Raw genomic sequence first — 14,310 nt, forward strand, 5'->3', positions numbered from 1 at the left:
TTGTCTTTAAAAACCACCTAACAGCAGCATTTTGCTGACTGAAGGGTGGTTATGTAGTGTGTTTTATTTTTAATCATGGACAGATTCCCCGGCAACGACATGGAAATGGAGGGACTTGCACGAAAGGATAAAGAAAATGGGCTGGATAATAGACGAAGAGATAAAGAAAATGGACTTGACAACAGACAAAGAGATGAATTAAATGAAGAGTCCGGCCAACGAAGAGGTGAAAAAGGTAAGGATAAGCAAGAGATACAAAGAAGAGTATGCACAAAGGAAGCAACAGTAACTGTAGAAGTAGAAAATGTAAAAGATGCAAGAAGATTTGATATAATCAAAGCAGTCACGGAGCTGATTGGAGAAGGAAGAATTCTGGCGTTGAGACCCAAACAAACAAGGGAGGATCAAGTAACAGTGGAGACTGAAGATGACACCGAAATTTTAATAGACAATGGATTGACAATTCAAGGAGTGAAATCTGAAGTACGGAGGTTACAAAACAGAGACTATGTTGTTTCGTTCAAGCATCTGCCTGTTTACCTAGCTGATGAAGAAATTTTAAGCAAGCTAGAGGGATGGGGAGTTTTCCCCATATCTAAAATTAAAAGAAGATTGTATCCTGGCACAAACATAGAAGATGGAACAAGGTTTGTAAAAAACAGATTTCCAGAAGAGATGGTCTCCTTACCATACAGCACCAAAATCGAGACGGCGGAAGGGCCACAGCACTTTAGAGTCATGCACACCAATCAGGTAAAAACCTGTCGACTATGCATGAGCTCAGAAAATGTGATGAAGGAATGCCCAGAATTCAGGTGCTTCAAATGTGACGAAAGGGGACATTTCGCAAGGACCTGTACAGCTGTGTTGGGCCCGGATTGTAAATTGGCCCTAATACCTGCAGGGAGCTTGTCACGCTGAGTTGGCTTTGTCCTCTTGATTGACAAACGCGTACACCTTGTTTTATCCTTGCAGGCCTAACTTCGCTGGCGGAAGCGCTTGTGGGGTTTCTGTAGTGTAGTGGTCATCACGTTCGCCTTACACGCGAAAGGTCCTCGGTTCGAAACCGAGCAGAAACAGTGCTCTGATTTTGGCGAGAAAATAATAGCATCCACTGCGCCCCAAGCAATGATCGTCAAAAGGCACCCAATCAAAATGGGTTATCTGCTTGATCTGCCTGGAGGTTTCCGTAGTGTAGTGGTTATCACGTTCGCCTCACACGCGAAAGGTCACCAGTTTGATACTGGGCGGAAACAACCTCTGGCTTTTATGACAATTGTCAAATCATGCTTCTGTTGAGTACTGACGTTCACTGAAAACATTCTTTCTGCAGAGCGGTGTGAGGCTAGAAGTTTGAGTTCATCTCAGTGTTTACCTCCCCTCGCGGTGTCGTAAACTTGCGTAGAATCTGATTTCTTTTAGCTTTGTGTTGTGCATGAGCAGGTGGCCAGTGCGTTTGCTGGCCCTCCACGGTGCAGACCGTACAAGACAGCCCTATAAAAAAAAAGACTATAAATACTTGAAGCAGCACTAGCCTATTGGTTTTCGTAGTGTAGTGTTTATCATGTTTGCATTACACGCTAAAGGTCTCCTGTTCGAAACTGGGCGGAAGCATACAATTAGCGGACACTTTTGTCCAAAGCGACATACAATAGTGGAGGTATTCAACAAGACGAGGCAATGCATACGAAAAAGGGCTATTTATCCCAAGTAATTTGTTTGTGCTCAGAGAATTTAGTGCTGGGGTAGGAGTTTCGTTTTCTTTAGGGAGAGGGATAATCCCCTTGGGTTCGGGTGTGCTCTGAAGAGATGGGTGTTAGCTGTCGTTTGAAGGATACCAGTGTATCCCTAATCCGAGTGGGAATGGGAAGGTGATTCCACCAGCGTAGAACATTGAATGAACACATTGTGGAAAGTGACTTTCAGTCTCTCTGCGATGGCACCACAAGACAGTGCTCTCACCCTAACCGGAGGCTCCTGTGGTTATCACGATGGCTTTACAAGCGGAGGGTTTCCTGCTAGAAACTGGGCGGAAACATTCAGATTTGCTTTTACGCACATTCTCAATCGGCTCTCTGCTCCCTGGATGATCCACGATACTAGGGCGTGGATCTGTCAAATGTCATGATTTGACGTTGTACGAGGATTTGATGAAAAAATGCCTCTGCAAACCTTAAAAATCAACGCCATCCCAGAACAATTCTTTTGATCCTCTTCCGGTGCACTTGCATTAAAGCCCGTGTGATGCGGCACCTTGTCAGTGTTACTGTATCATTCGGACATGGGGGCAGAGAGTTGAAGACTTCAGCCTGAACGCACAGCCGCAGGTTCGGTTTGTCAGAAGTGGGATTCGAACCTCCAGGGGAGACTGCGACCTGAACGCAGCGCCTTAGACCGCTCGGCCATCCTGACATGCGAACTTGGCAGGAGCTGTCTCCTGGGAGCCACACCGCAGTACCGTGACATGGAAACTGGCGTTTCACAGCTTGCCCAGCTCCGGCTGTCCAGCTCATTGGCGCAGCAGGCAGCTAAGCTGTGCTCGCCTCCTGGGGCTGCGCCTAGTTTCAATAGCCAACACTTGACAGCTGTCATTGCTTACGGCCACACCACCCTGAGGGCGCTATAGAGCAAACAGGCCCTAAGTGAGTTGGCAGCAGTAAGGAGAGAAAGGCTCTCCCCATTTTGTTTGTCTACCTTTTTGTTTATTGACCTTGAGTGTTTTTGTTTGTTTCTTTTGTTTTTGTCTTTAAAAACCACCTAACAGCAGCATTTTGCTGACTGAAGGGTGGTTATGTAGTGTGTTTTATTTTTAATCATGGACAGATTCCCCGGCAACGACATGGAAATGGAGGGACTTGCACGAAAGGATAAAGAAAATGGGCTGGATAATAGACGAAGAGATAAAGAAAATGGACTTGACAACAGACAAAGAGATAAATTAAATGAAGAGCCCGGCCAACGAAGAGGTGAAAAAGGTAAGGATAAGCAAGAGATACAAAGAAGAGTATGCACAAAGGAAGCAACAGTAACTGTAGAAGTAGAAAATGTAAAAGATGCAAGAAGATTTGATATAACCAAAGCAGTCACGGAGCTCATTGGAGAAGGAAGAATGCTGGCGTTGAGACCCAAACAAACAAGGGAGGATCAAGTAACAGTGGGGACACTTTTGTCCAAAGCGACATACAATAGTGGAGGTATTCAACAAGACGAGGCAATGCATACGAAAAAGGGCTATTTATCCCAAGTAATTTGTTTGTGCTCAGAGAATTTAGTGCTGGAGTAGGAGTTTCGTTTTCTTTAGGGAGAGGGATATTCCCCTTGGGTTCGGGTGTGCTCTGAAGAGATGGGTGTTAGCTGTCGTTTGAAGGATACCAGTGTATCCCTAATCCGAGTGGGAATGGGAAGGTGATTCCACCAGCGTAGAACATTGAATGAACACATTGTGGAAAGTGACTTTCAGTCTCTCTGCGATGGCACCACAAGACAGTGCTCTCACCCTAACCGGAGGCTCCTGTGGTTATCACGATGGCTTTACAAGCGGAGGGTCTCCTGTTAGAAACTGGGCGGAAACATTCAGATTTGCTTTTACGCACATTCTCAATCGGCTCTCTGCTCCCTGGATGATCCACAATACTAGGGCGTGGATCTGTCAAATGTCATGATTTGACGTTGTACGAGGATTTGACGAAAAAATGCCTCTGCAAACCCTAAAACTCAACGCCATCCCAGAACAATTCTTTTGATCCTCTTTCAGTGCACTTGATGCGGCGCCTTGTCAGTGTTACTGTATCATTCGGACATGGGGGCAGAGAGTTAAAGACTTCAGCCTGAATGCACTGCCACAGGTCCGGTTTGTCAGAAGTGGGATTCGAACCCACGCCTCCAGGGGAGACTGCGACCTGAACGCAGCATCTTAGACCGCTCGGCCATCCTGACATGCGAATTTGGGAGGAGCTGTCTCCTGGGAACCACACCGCAGTACCGTGCTTGGATTTTTTTGGGACAATGGAAAGCACAAAGGACAAATTCAATGGACTTTCGGGCAAAACAAGAGGAGAAAATAACACAGAGATGGATGGTGAAAAGCAAAGAGGAGACGACACGGGAGTACGAGAGGGAAAACAGATGGGAAACAACACAGCACGAGGAGGAGAAACAAACATGGCTAACATGGAACGACAAGAAAATCAGCAACAGGAAAGACAACATGAAAGGAGAGGAAAGAAGTACTTGAAGGAAGCAACTGTAATACTAAACGTGGACAAAGTAAAAGAGGTGAGAGTTTCAGACATTATTAAGGCGTTAACAGAAAAATGTGGACATGGGAGAATTTTGGCAATAAGACCGAGAAAGGACAAAGAATGTGAAATAACTTTAGAAGAGGAAGAAACTTGTGACAAACTGATTGATGGACTAACAATAAATGAAGAGAACTGTGAAGTTAAAATGTCACAAAACAGAGACTACGTTGTCTTCTTTATGCACTTGCCTGTTTATCTGAAGGATAGTTTAATATTAGAAAAATTGGATGGATGGGGTGTTAGCCCCTTATCAAAAATTAAAAGGAGGACTTATCCGGGCACTGAGATTGAGGATGGGACAAGGTTCATAAAGACACAGTTTCCCAAGGAGGTGGCTTCGCTTCCATATAGCATGAAGTTTGAAACGGCAGAAGGACCACAATATTTCCGGGTGATGCACAGCCACCAAGTTAAGACTTGTAGGCTGTGTATGAGCCCGGAGCATGTGATGAAAGACTGCCCAGACTTTAGGTGCTTTAAGTGCGAAGAAAGAGGACATTTTGCAAGAAACTGTGATGCAATTAAATGCCCAGAATGCCTCCAAATTTTAGCAAAATGTGAATGTTGGATGGAGGCAGAGAAAGGAGAAGAGAGAAACCAGATAAGCAGGCAAGTGCATTAAGTAAACAATGTAGAACAAAATGAAGGAGAAGAACAAGCAGGAGATTTACAACTAAAAGACTTACTGAAAGAGATATAAAATAGAAAAGAAATTCAAGAGGATAAGAAAATGCATAAGAGGAATAATGAAGATGACATTTTTTGTGAAGAAAGACATGAAAAAGAGAGAGGAAAAATGCAAAATGAAGCAAATGAAAGACTGATATTGGAAGAAAGGGAGAGGCAAACGCTTTTCAAAGAAAAGGAAAAAAGAGAAGAAGAGGATAATGAAAACAGAAATGGAAACAATGGACAACTCTCAGATGTGTGGAGACAATGAGGTGAAGACTGGACAAAGAAATGAAGAAAAAAGTAATGAAATTGGAAGCGAAGAAGAAATTAAAATGGACAGAGAGGAGAACAATTCGAAGAAAGACATTAAAGATTAAACCTAATCTAGAAAGTACAAAGAGAAAATTGACTACAAGAATGAAAAACATGAACAGATATGAAGTGTTAAAGGAAATGAAGGGAGATGATGAGTAATAATGATTTTTAGGTTTTTAATTTTATTTTTTATTTCTTTTAATGGTTTTAAAATGTGTATCTTTTAATGCAAGAGGTATGATGGAAAAAGGGAAATTTGAGAAAATAAGAGAAAAATGTAAAAATAAGGACATGATAATATTACAAGAAACAAACTGGAAAGATTATGTAATGGAAGATTTTAAAAAGAAGTAGGAGGGGGATATCTTATATAAAAATGGTGATGGCAAATCTGGAAGAGGGGTGGCATTTTTAATAAAAAAAGATGTTTTTAATATTAAAAAAATCGTGTATAAAGACAACAATGGAAAGTGTTTAGTGATAGAAGTAAACTATGAAGGACAAGAAATGATTATAGCCAATATACATGCACCAATGGAAGAGAAAGATAAAAAAGAGTTTTTTAAGATTTTAAATAAGGTAATTGAGAGATATAAAAAAATAATAATGGTAGGAGATTTTAATACAGTTTTTAATAAACAAGACATGGCAGATGGAATGGTTTTTAAATCTGACACAGCAAGGAAAGAACTAAAGGAGCTAATAAAATAAAATAATTTAATAGACATATGGAGGGAAAATAACAAAGAAAAAAGAGAGTTTTCAAGAAGACAAATAGTTGGAGATTTTATATGTCAAACAAGAATAGATTTTATTTTATGTACTAGGAATATTGAGAATTTTATAGAAAACATACAGTATGAAGAGAACAGTTTTAGTGATCATAAGCTCTTGCATTTTAAAGTGAATGTAGATAACATACAAAAACGACCAGGAACTTGGATTTTAAACACAACCATTTTAAAAAATGAAGATTATGTTCAAAAAGTCAAAGAAATAATAGAGAAAGAAAAAGAAAATAGAATGTATGATGAAGATAAAAGGATATGGTGGGAAAACACAAAATATCAAATAAGAAAATACACAATCAAATATTGCGCAGTACTACAAAGATGTAAAAAGTATACAGAAAAAGAAGTTAAAAGATCCTTAGAAAAAGAATTAAACAAAGAAAATAAAGATATTGAAAAAATCAAAGAAATAGAGCAAAAATTAAGAGATTAGAAGAAGACAAATATAAGGGGGCAATGTTGAGGAGCAGATCTAAATACACAGTAGAAGGGGAAAAATGCACAAAATTCTTTTTTGATTTAGAGAAGCAAAGAGGTAAAGCAGGAATACTAAAGGAAATTAAAGGGAGAAATGGAAACATTGCGAAAGGAAACAGAAATACTAGAAGAAATCAAACATTTTTATGAAGATCTTTTTGAAGCAAAAGGTATTGATGAAGAAAAAGAAAAGAAGATTCTAAATTATATAAAAGTAAAACTAGAAAAAGATGACAACAAAGAATGTGACAGAGAAATAGAAGAAGAAGAGATTGAAATTGCAATAAATCAACTAAATAAAAAGAAAAGTCCAGGTATAGATGGAATAGGAAATGAATTTTATAATGTTTATAAAGATATTTTAAATGGAATACTTAAAGAAGTTTTTAAAGAAATTTTTAAATGTAAAGAGATGAATGAAAGAATGGGGATGGGATTAATGAAGTTAATATATAAAAGAAAAGGAGCAAATATGAATTACAAAATTATAGACCAATAACAATGTTAAATACAGATTTAAAGATTTTAGCAAAAGTTTTAGCGAATAGATTAAAGGAAGTAATGCCTAAATTAATTAAATCAAACCAAGCATATGCAATAAAAGGGAGAGATATAGCAGATGTAACAATGAGTATTAAAAGCACAATAGAATGTATACAAGAAAAGAAGATGAATGGGTATTAAATTAAGTTAGATTTTGAAAAGGTTCTTTTTTAAAATAAATATTTATTTGATGTACTCATAACATTTGGATTTGGAGAGAATTTTAATAATTGGATTAAAATTTTATATAAAGGGGCTTTAACAAAAGTAAAATGCAATGGTTTTTTAACAGATTGTTTTAAAATTACAAGATCAATTAGACAAGGATGTCCTCTTTCAGCGCTATTATATTCCCTAGTCGCAGAACCTTTAGGGTTAGCAATAAAACAAGAAACTACAATTAAAGGAATAAAAATAGAAGAAGAGGAGGATGAAGGAAAGATATACCATGGGTTGGGAGATTAGGAGGTCGGTCACCACTTTGTAGGATCCAGGCAGTTGGTCCAATGACAGTGTCCACTGGTGGATAAAGGTTCACTGCATGTTCGGTCTTTGATTTACTTTTAACTTAACTAATATCTGACTCCAATTTTTAGTATGAGGTGGTTTAAAATATTAATATATTTATCCTCATTTTATCTGACTCCAATTATAAATCATTGATACTACTATCTTGTTTCCTTTAACATTACTTTAGATTATGATTGATTATTCTGTTCGGTTCATTATTTTTTTATGTTATTCTCGTTCATTCGGATTCCTATAACATCCTGAGTCTTGTACCGGCCGATTATACAATCTTTTAAACACAAGTATGTCAGTCTTGGTCATTAAACAGTGGCGATTGACCGATATCCTAAAAAGGCAGAACCCTACTTACTCAGATTAGGATATTTCTTATGCGGTCCCCATAGATCTGCTACCTCCTAAATCAAACAGAGCTATTTAGTCATATAATGATCATTACTGTACCAGTCGTACTTAAACTATTAGTAACAGAGTAATCACTATACTATCCAAATATTATTATAAGTTTAATAGATGAAAGTCTATCCTCTTAACCTTTTACAGTCTAAGTATACATGAATTAATGCCAATATGTTAGTCGGATCTCTAAAAACATCGTATAACATGCCATGCTGCTCCGTCTACTGTGATTTAGTCTGTTACTAACCTGTACTGGGGCTTGTGGTGTTATGGACTTTAACATAATCTACTAGAGATAATAACACAAACTCTGTTTGAAACAATCAAAAGATAACAATTAAATAGTCAGGTAAATGAGTATTATGCCAATTCATTCAGTCAATTCATAAACGATCAATACAAGACATCAAATTATCAAAGACAAATCCAAGATTAAAAGATGCAGCCCTGACTTCAAAATATACATACCATGGAACTTCATCAAACTTAATTTGAGGCTGATCTCAAAAATATAATAATTTTTACTGACAGAATTTTAGGTGCAGGCTAGGACTGTCATACCTTCAGCATGCAGTGGGACGGTTTACTGCTGAGTGTGACATGGCAGGGAAAGAAACAGCACCTGTAAGTCTGTCAGAAACCATGGTGCTTGACAGGTAAAAAGGTGGCCATCTCAAGTTTGAAGGAAAGTCCTTTCCTCAAATGGAGTTCAAGTATTTTTTTTTATGAGCAATGGAATGTGAGATTAAATGATGGATCAGTGCAGCAGCAGCAGTAATGCAGTTGATGTGATTGTCTGTTGTGTTGAAGCAGCTGAGATGAAAGGCAGTGTTCTCAATTTACCGCTCAATCCATGTTCCTACTCTCAACTATGGTCGCGACTGAAAGGACAAGATCTCGGATACAACCGGACACATTTTACAGTGTTATGACCCGCTTGTTTGAGTCACAACATAAAAGAGAGATGAACCAACAAAATAGCCTGAATGAAAATTATTTATTATAAAATGCAACTCATAGAACAATCAAAGCAACCAACAAATGTCTAGAGATAATAATGAAGATAAAGAACTTAGGATATAATCACAACAACACTTAAACTACATGATACAAGGGATGCAAAACAAAACCATAAGGTTAAAGACTCAATGAGATGGCAGGTCTTGCCATGAAGACTCTTGAGTAGACACAGCGTCCTGGGCTAGCTAGCACAAAATTTTTTATAAACCCATTGATGAGTAATGCAGGCATCCAATCAGGATTTACCCCATACTTCAATCTGGAGTCTTGGGATTATCACAGTGTATTAATATTGTAAACTTAATACCTGTCGCTTTGCCTAAATAAAATATTTATTAAGTTTGTATTCTACTTAAAAAAGTTAATATAGTAAACTAGAAATAATCTTGAACTTAAGAGTGAAGAAACTTTACTAATTAAACCTGCAACACAGGACAATTGAAAGGGCATTCTAAACTTGAGGCCCTGGTATACAGCAAACTAACCATCCTGGAGCTCCACCCTCTTTGATGTGCAGTGTCTTCCCAGTGATTTCTTTCTCATTCAGGGAGTCAGACAGAAAACATCATCCAAAACAACACTAGCTACATGAATATACTGGAGAGTACAGATGTATCCGCACCTGTACTATCACTTGCAAAGTGATTTTAAGCTGCAGAGGTGCTGTTTGCCAGATGTTTGTGAAACTGTTCTTCTCTCAGCCGCCATCAATGTGTTTATGGTAAATGCAAGGAACGCAACACATTTACAACCCCACATATGGCAGTGTAGGAGTGTTGGAAAACAGTTTATCGTCACTCAGCCTTTTCAAACATTATTCAGACATGAAACATCCTGTGCACATGAGAAAATGTTTTACTGCATTCATGTCATGTGTGCAACTTTTTGTCCATGTGTTTCTTAAGCTGCGCCGAATGAGCGAAACTCTGTAGACACTGATCAGATCTGTACGGTTTCTCTCCAGTGTGAATCCTCTTTTGTGTTTTCAGATGTGGAAACTGATTAAACCTCTTGTCACACTGTGAACACTTGTACGGTCTCTCCAGTGTGAAACGTCTGGTGCAGTTTCAATTTTGTATTAAAAGTCTTCACACACTTAAAGCACATATACTTTTTCACACCATTGTGGATCTTCATGTGTTCATTAAGGTTTGTTGATCGGTTGAAACTCTTCCCACACTGAGTGCATTTAATGGTTTATCTCCAGTGTGGGTCTTCATGTGTCTATTAAGGTCTGAGGAGTTTCTGAAACTCATCTCACACCGAAGATGCGGTCACACTAGCGTTTAAGCACGTGAAATTCTGTTGTATGGCGCTGTGAAAAAGGGCGGGATTAAACAAGATGATTAGACATAAAAAAAAAATAAGCGATTGGTCCATATTTTACATTTTTATCCAGAGAGGTCATGTTTTGATCTTTGATTGGTCTCACACAGTCAAGTGATGCGATTTTGCAGGTCAGAGTTCACCAAGCTTGAACTTTGCAACTCAGTGAACTGCAAAACTTGATGCACAAACTTGGTTTCCGGTCTGACGCATTCCCGTGCTTATGAATGGAAATCCATGGGGAGAAAAGTCCAATGTGACCGCGGCTTAAGTGCAAGTTTCTTTCAAGTGTGGCTCATAATGTGTAGATAAAGGGATGATGAGCGGATGAAACTCTTCCTTCACTGAGTGCAAGTGAATGGTTTCTCTCTAGTGTGAATCCTCATGTGTTCATTAAGGTGTGATGAATAGTTATAGGTCTTTCCACACTGGGTGCAAGTAAAGGGTTTCTCTCTAGTGTGGATCTTCTTGTGATTATAAAGGGATGATGATTGTTTGAAACTCTTCCCACACTGAATGCATGTGAATGGTTTCTCTCCAGTGTGGATCCTCATGTGTTCATTAAGGGATGATGATTGGCTAAATCTCTTCCCACAATGCGTGCATGTGAATGGGTTCTCTCCAGTGTGGATCCTCATGTGAATCTTAAGACCGAAATTTCTTCCAAAACTCTTCCCACACTGAGTGCATGTGAATGGTTTCTTTCTGCTATGAATCATCATGTGTTCATTAAGGTGTGATGATCGGCTGAAACTCTTCCCACACTGAGTGCATGTGAATGGTTTCTCTCTAGTGTGGATCCTCATGTGTTGATTAAGGTGTGATGATTGGCTAAAACTCTTCCCACAATGTGTGCATGTGAATGGTTTCTCTCCAGTGTGGATCATCATGTGAATCTTAAGACCGAAATTTCTTCCAAAACTCCTCCCACAATGAGTGCATGTGAATGGTTTCTCTCTAGTGTGGATCATCATGTGAATCTTAAGATAGCCTTTTCTTCCAAAACTCTTTCCACACTGAGTGCAGGTGAAACTATTTTTGTCTCCCCTTTTCAAAATACCATCAGTCTGTAAATGAGTTTTTTCCTCAATTTTGACATGATGTTCCTCCTCTTTACTCTCCTCATTCTCTTCAATTAGGTCTGAAATAAATAAAACATGTTTTCATTAAGTCTTAAAAACTCTCATCAAAAGCGGAAAAGTGAAAAGACACTGGAAACATTGGCTACACACACTGCAATTTTGATGCACATTAAATGTAAAATAAACCAGATCATATTTTGTTTGGTCCATTAACGTGTGCACATTTAAGCAGATTCATGTCATCTTTATTTATCTAGTGCTTTTACAATGCAAATGGTGTCAAAGCCACTTAACATAGAAGTTATAGTAAATTGAAACCGCGTCAGTCCAGTTTTCAGAGTTTCTAACATAATTGATCATAAAAGTAATTTTGGTCTTATTAATAAGACACAGATTTGAAAGCTCTAAATGGAATTTTTATTTGTTTATATTTATCATTACAACAAAATGTTTTTTCTAAAATGTGTAAAGCAGACAGGGAACCGGGCCGGAGTGGGACTCCTTTTTAGCTCTGGAATTTCAAGCCTTAGACCGGCCCACCTCAGTCGACGACTGACTATATTAATAATAATATGCGGATGATCTTCTTTTTCTGTCGAATCCAGATACATGTATTCCAAAAGTTTTTACAATAATTTCAGAATTTGGAAATGCTTCTGGATACAAAGTCAATCTAGCAAAAAGTTTCCTTTTCCCTATTAATGATAGAGCACAGCAAATGTCCTTCCAATCCTTTCCATTTTCAGTAAGTCCTGATAAATTTGTATAATGAGTGTGACGCGCAAATATAAGGATTTGTTCAATAATAATTTTAAAACGACATTAGTGCCCAAGGACTTTTTAGTGCTCAAGGACACCTTACAAACAGGAGAACAAGAAAAGCAACAACCTTAAGAAGGTAGAGAAAATCGGAGACTAATAATACATAAAATAATGACAAAAGACCTGAGAACAAGTAACAAAAGAAACTCGTTCCTGTCTTTCAATAAGTGCTTATGTGCAAGTGTTGAAGAGGAGTTATTTAAGAGAACTAGGCAGCACACTCAGGGCTGCAAGATGGATTTAATTTAGTATTCTTATTATTAAAATATATCTGAAGATCAAATGACTGAGTTGGTCTTTGAGAATGAAAATCAACCTGTTTGTTCCTGCAGATCTTCCTGTTTGACTGTGAATGTTTCTTCAATCTTTACATCTTCACTCTCCTCTTTAATAAACGCCATCTTTATAACAGTGTGGAGATCAGTTGCTTCAGCAGGAGCTTTTCACTGCGTTTGGACACTTTATCCTGTTTAAAATGAACAAAACCACAAACAGAAAAAAAATAACTTCTCTTCAACACTTGCTTCAACAGTTTCTTTATATGTGAGTGATTAACAAAAATAAATCAGGTAAGTCTGAGCAAGAAACAATATCCACAAACAAATGACCTGATAAAAACTAGTCCTCCATTTCTTTTATATATAATAATGTATACTTATATTAGAATGACATTATTCTATTAAATAAATTAAACCTTCATTAAAACACTTATTACACACATTTCTGTTGTTCAAACAATAGCCCTCGATTACTGTGATTTAAATAGTACTTAGTTGTATAAAGAATTAAAATTATAGTCAACAGCAGGTATGTCATATTGGAAGAAAAACCTGAAACTTTAATCAATCGGTTTATATTTGTATAAAGTTGTGAAACAAACCTTCCTCCAGTTGAACTGCAGCGCGGAAGCGACGCAGCCTAATGACGTCATTCACCACGCCAAAATAAAAGTCTTTTTTTGTTCAGTTTTTTTTTTTTTTTGCCACTCACTGTTGCAGTCAGGACATGATAAATTTCTCCCTCGTTTTCCACTTTACACAACATATCCAAACATTTTAAAACAATTTTGAAAAACTTGTTTATTCCACTAAGTTTAAGTGTTTTTTTTTTATTATTGTTGCAAAAAAGTTTACATCACAAAACAGGGAACAATCAACATCGCAATTAAGGCATATTTACCATTAAAATATATAAAATAAATTTAATTTGTTACAACTGCAACGAAAGATCTACATCAAAAGAAAAACAAAACATTATGACAATAAATGTTTTAAAAATAAAGTACAGAGAGCTTCAGTTATTTTACTTTGGTTTCTGAAGTATTTGAAGCTTTGAGCCACTTTCTCTACCTCAGAAAGAAAACATCTAAAAGAGGGTCAGCACTTTTGATATTTACCCATTAAAATAAAGTTCACAACATCAGAGAAAGAACAATGTAAATCAGCTTTGTAAAATAAAATATCTTCTAGAACAATAGGGGGGACTGAAATCGTCTTTAATGAAAGCCAAGGATGGATGTCAAACCAGAATTTAAAAGTAATTTCACAAGAAAAACATAAGTGATCGAGTGTTTCTGGAGCAGATCTACACTTGTCAACATCAAAGTTAAATCTTTTTTGAATAAACTAATTCACAGGATATATCCTGAATACAATTCTGTAATGAGTTTCCTTAACCTTTGGTGCTACAGGATATTTAAGATAAAAGGTAAAAGCTTTGTCCTAAGGGTTTAACAACTCCTAGATGATGACACTTAAAATCACCAATGATAAGCGTTTAAATTGTTTGTAAATAAGCTTGATGTTACATTTACAATCGAAAATATCAACATTTGATATTTTAAAAAATGGAAGAAAAGTTACAAGTATACATGGGAGATCAAAACAATTACTTTGAATTATCCTAAACAAAGCAGTAGGTATAGCCTCGCAAATTTCAGTATAACCTTTATCAGTGATTTTAAATCTATATTTATTTAAAAATTCGTTATGAGATAGTAGCAGTCCATTTACATCTAACAAATCATTAATAAAT

General features: G+C 37.3%; 1 protein-coding gene, 2 long non-coding RNA genes and 3 other non-coding genes across 6 annotated transcripts in view; 3 read left to right on the top strand and 3 right to left on the bottom strand.

The window, feature by feature from the left end:
- Nucleotides 1–14,310, bottom strand: part of LOC141381752 (uncharacterized) — a 537,547-nt gene that overhangs the window by 239,624 nt on the left and 283,613 nt on the right. The gene's annotated exons all lie outside the window — the stretch shown is intronic.
- Nucleotides 1–14,310, top strand: part of LOC141381781 (uncharacterized) — a 157,920-nt gene that overhangs the window by 141,572 nt on the left and 2,038 nt on the right. The gene's annotated exons all lie outside the window — the stretch shown is intronic.
- Nucleotides 1,007–1,079, top strand: trnav-uac (transfer RNA valine (anticodon UAC)). Its single transcript has one exon. It is a non-coding gene; the product is annotated as a tRNA-Val (tRNA).
- On the top strand, nucleotides 1,184–1,256 carry trnav-cac (transfer RNA valine (anticodon CAC)). The gene has a single exon. It is a non-coding gene; the product is annotated as a tRNA-Val (tRNA).
- Nucleotides 3,854–3,936, bottom strand: trnal-cag (transfer RNA leucine (anticodon CAG)). The gene has a single exon. It is a non-coding gene; the product is annotated as a tRNA-Leu (tRNA).
- On the bottom strand, nucleotides 9,007–13,196 carry LOC110437814 (uncharacterized). Its single transcript, XM_073947935.1, has 3 exons — nucleotides 13,157–13,196; nucleotides 12,593–12,742; nucleotides 9,007–11,513 (listed from the first exon to the last, which is right to left on the bottom strand). The coding sequence occupies exons 2-3, from the start codon at nucleotides 12,675–12,677 to the stop codon at nucleotides 10,714–10,716; spliced, it is 885 nt and encodes a 294-aa protein (XP_073804036.1). The 5' UTR covers nucleotides 12,678–12,742; nucleotides 13,157–13,196; the 3' UTR covers nucleotides 9,007–10,713.

The sequence above is a fragment of the Danio rerio genome, chromosome 4, assembly GCF_049306965.1.
Source record: "Danio rerio strain Tuebingen ecotype United States chromosome 4, GRCz12tu, whole genome shotgun sequence".
NCBI classification, from domain to species: Eukaryota; Metazoa; Chordata; class Actinopteri; order Cypriniformes; family Danionidae; genus Danio; species Danio rerio.

Excerpts from the sequence above, each read along its gene's own strand:
- LOC110437814 (XM_073947935.1), bottom strand. The coding sequence starts at position 12,677 with ATGGCGTTTATTAAAGAGGAGAGTGAAGATGTAAAGATTGAAGAAACA. Across the intron at positions 11,514-12,592 it reads AGATCTGCAGGAACAAACAG|ACCTAATTGAAGAGAATGAG; the intron begins GTTGATTTTCAT and ends TATTTATTTCAG.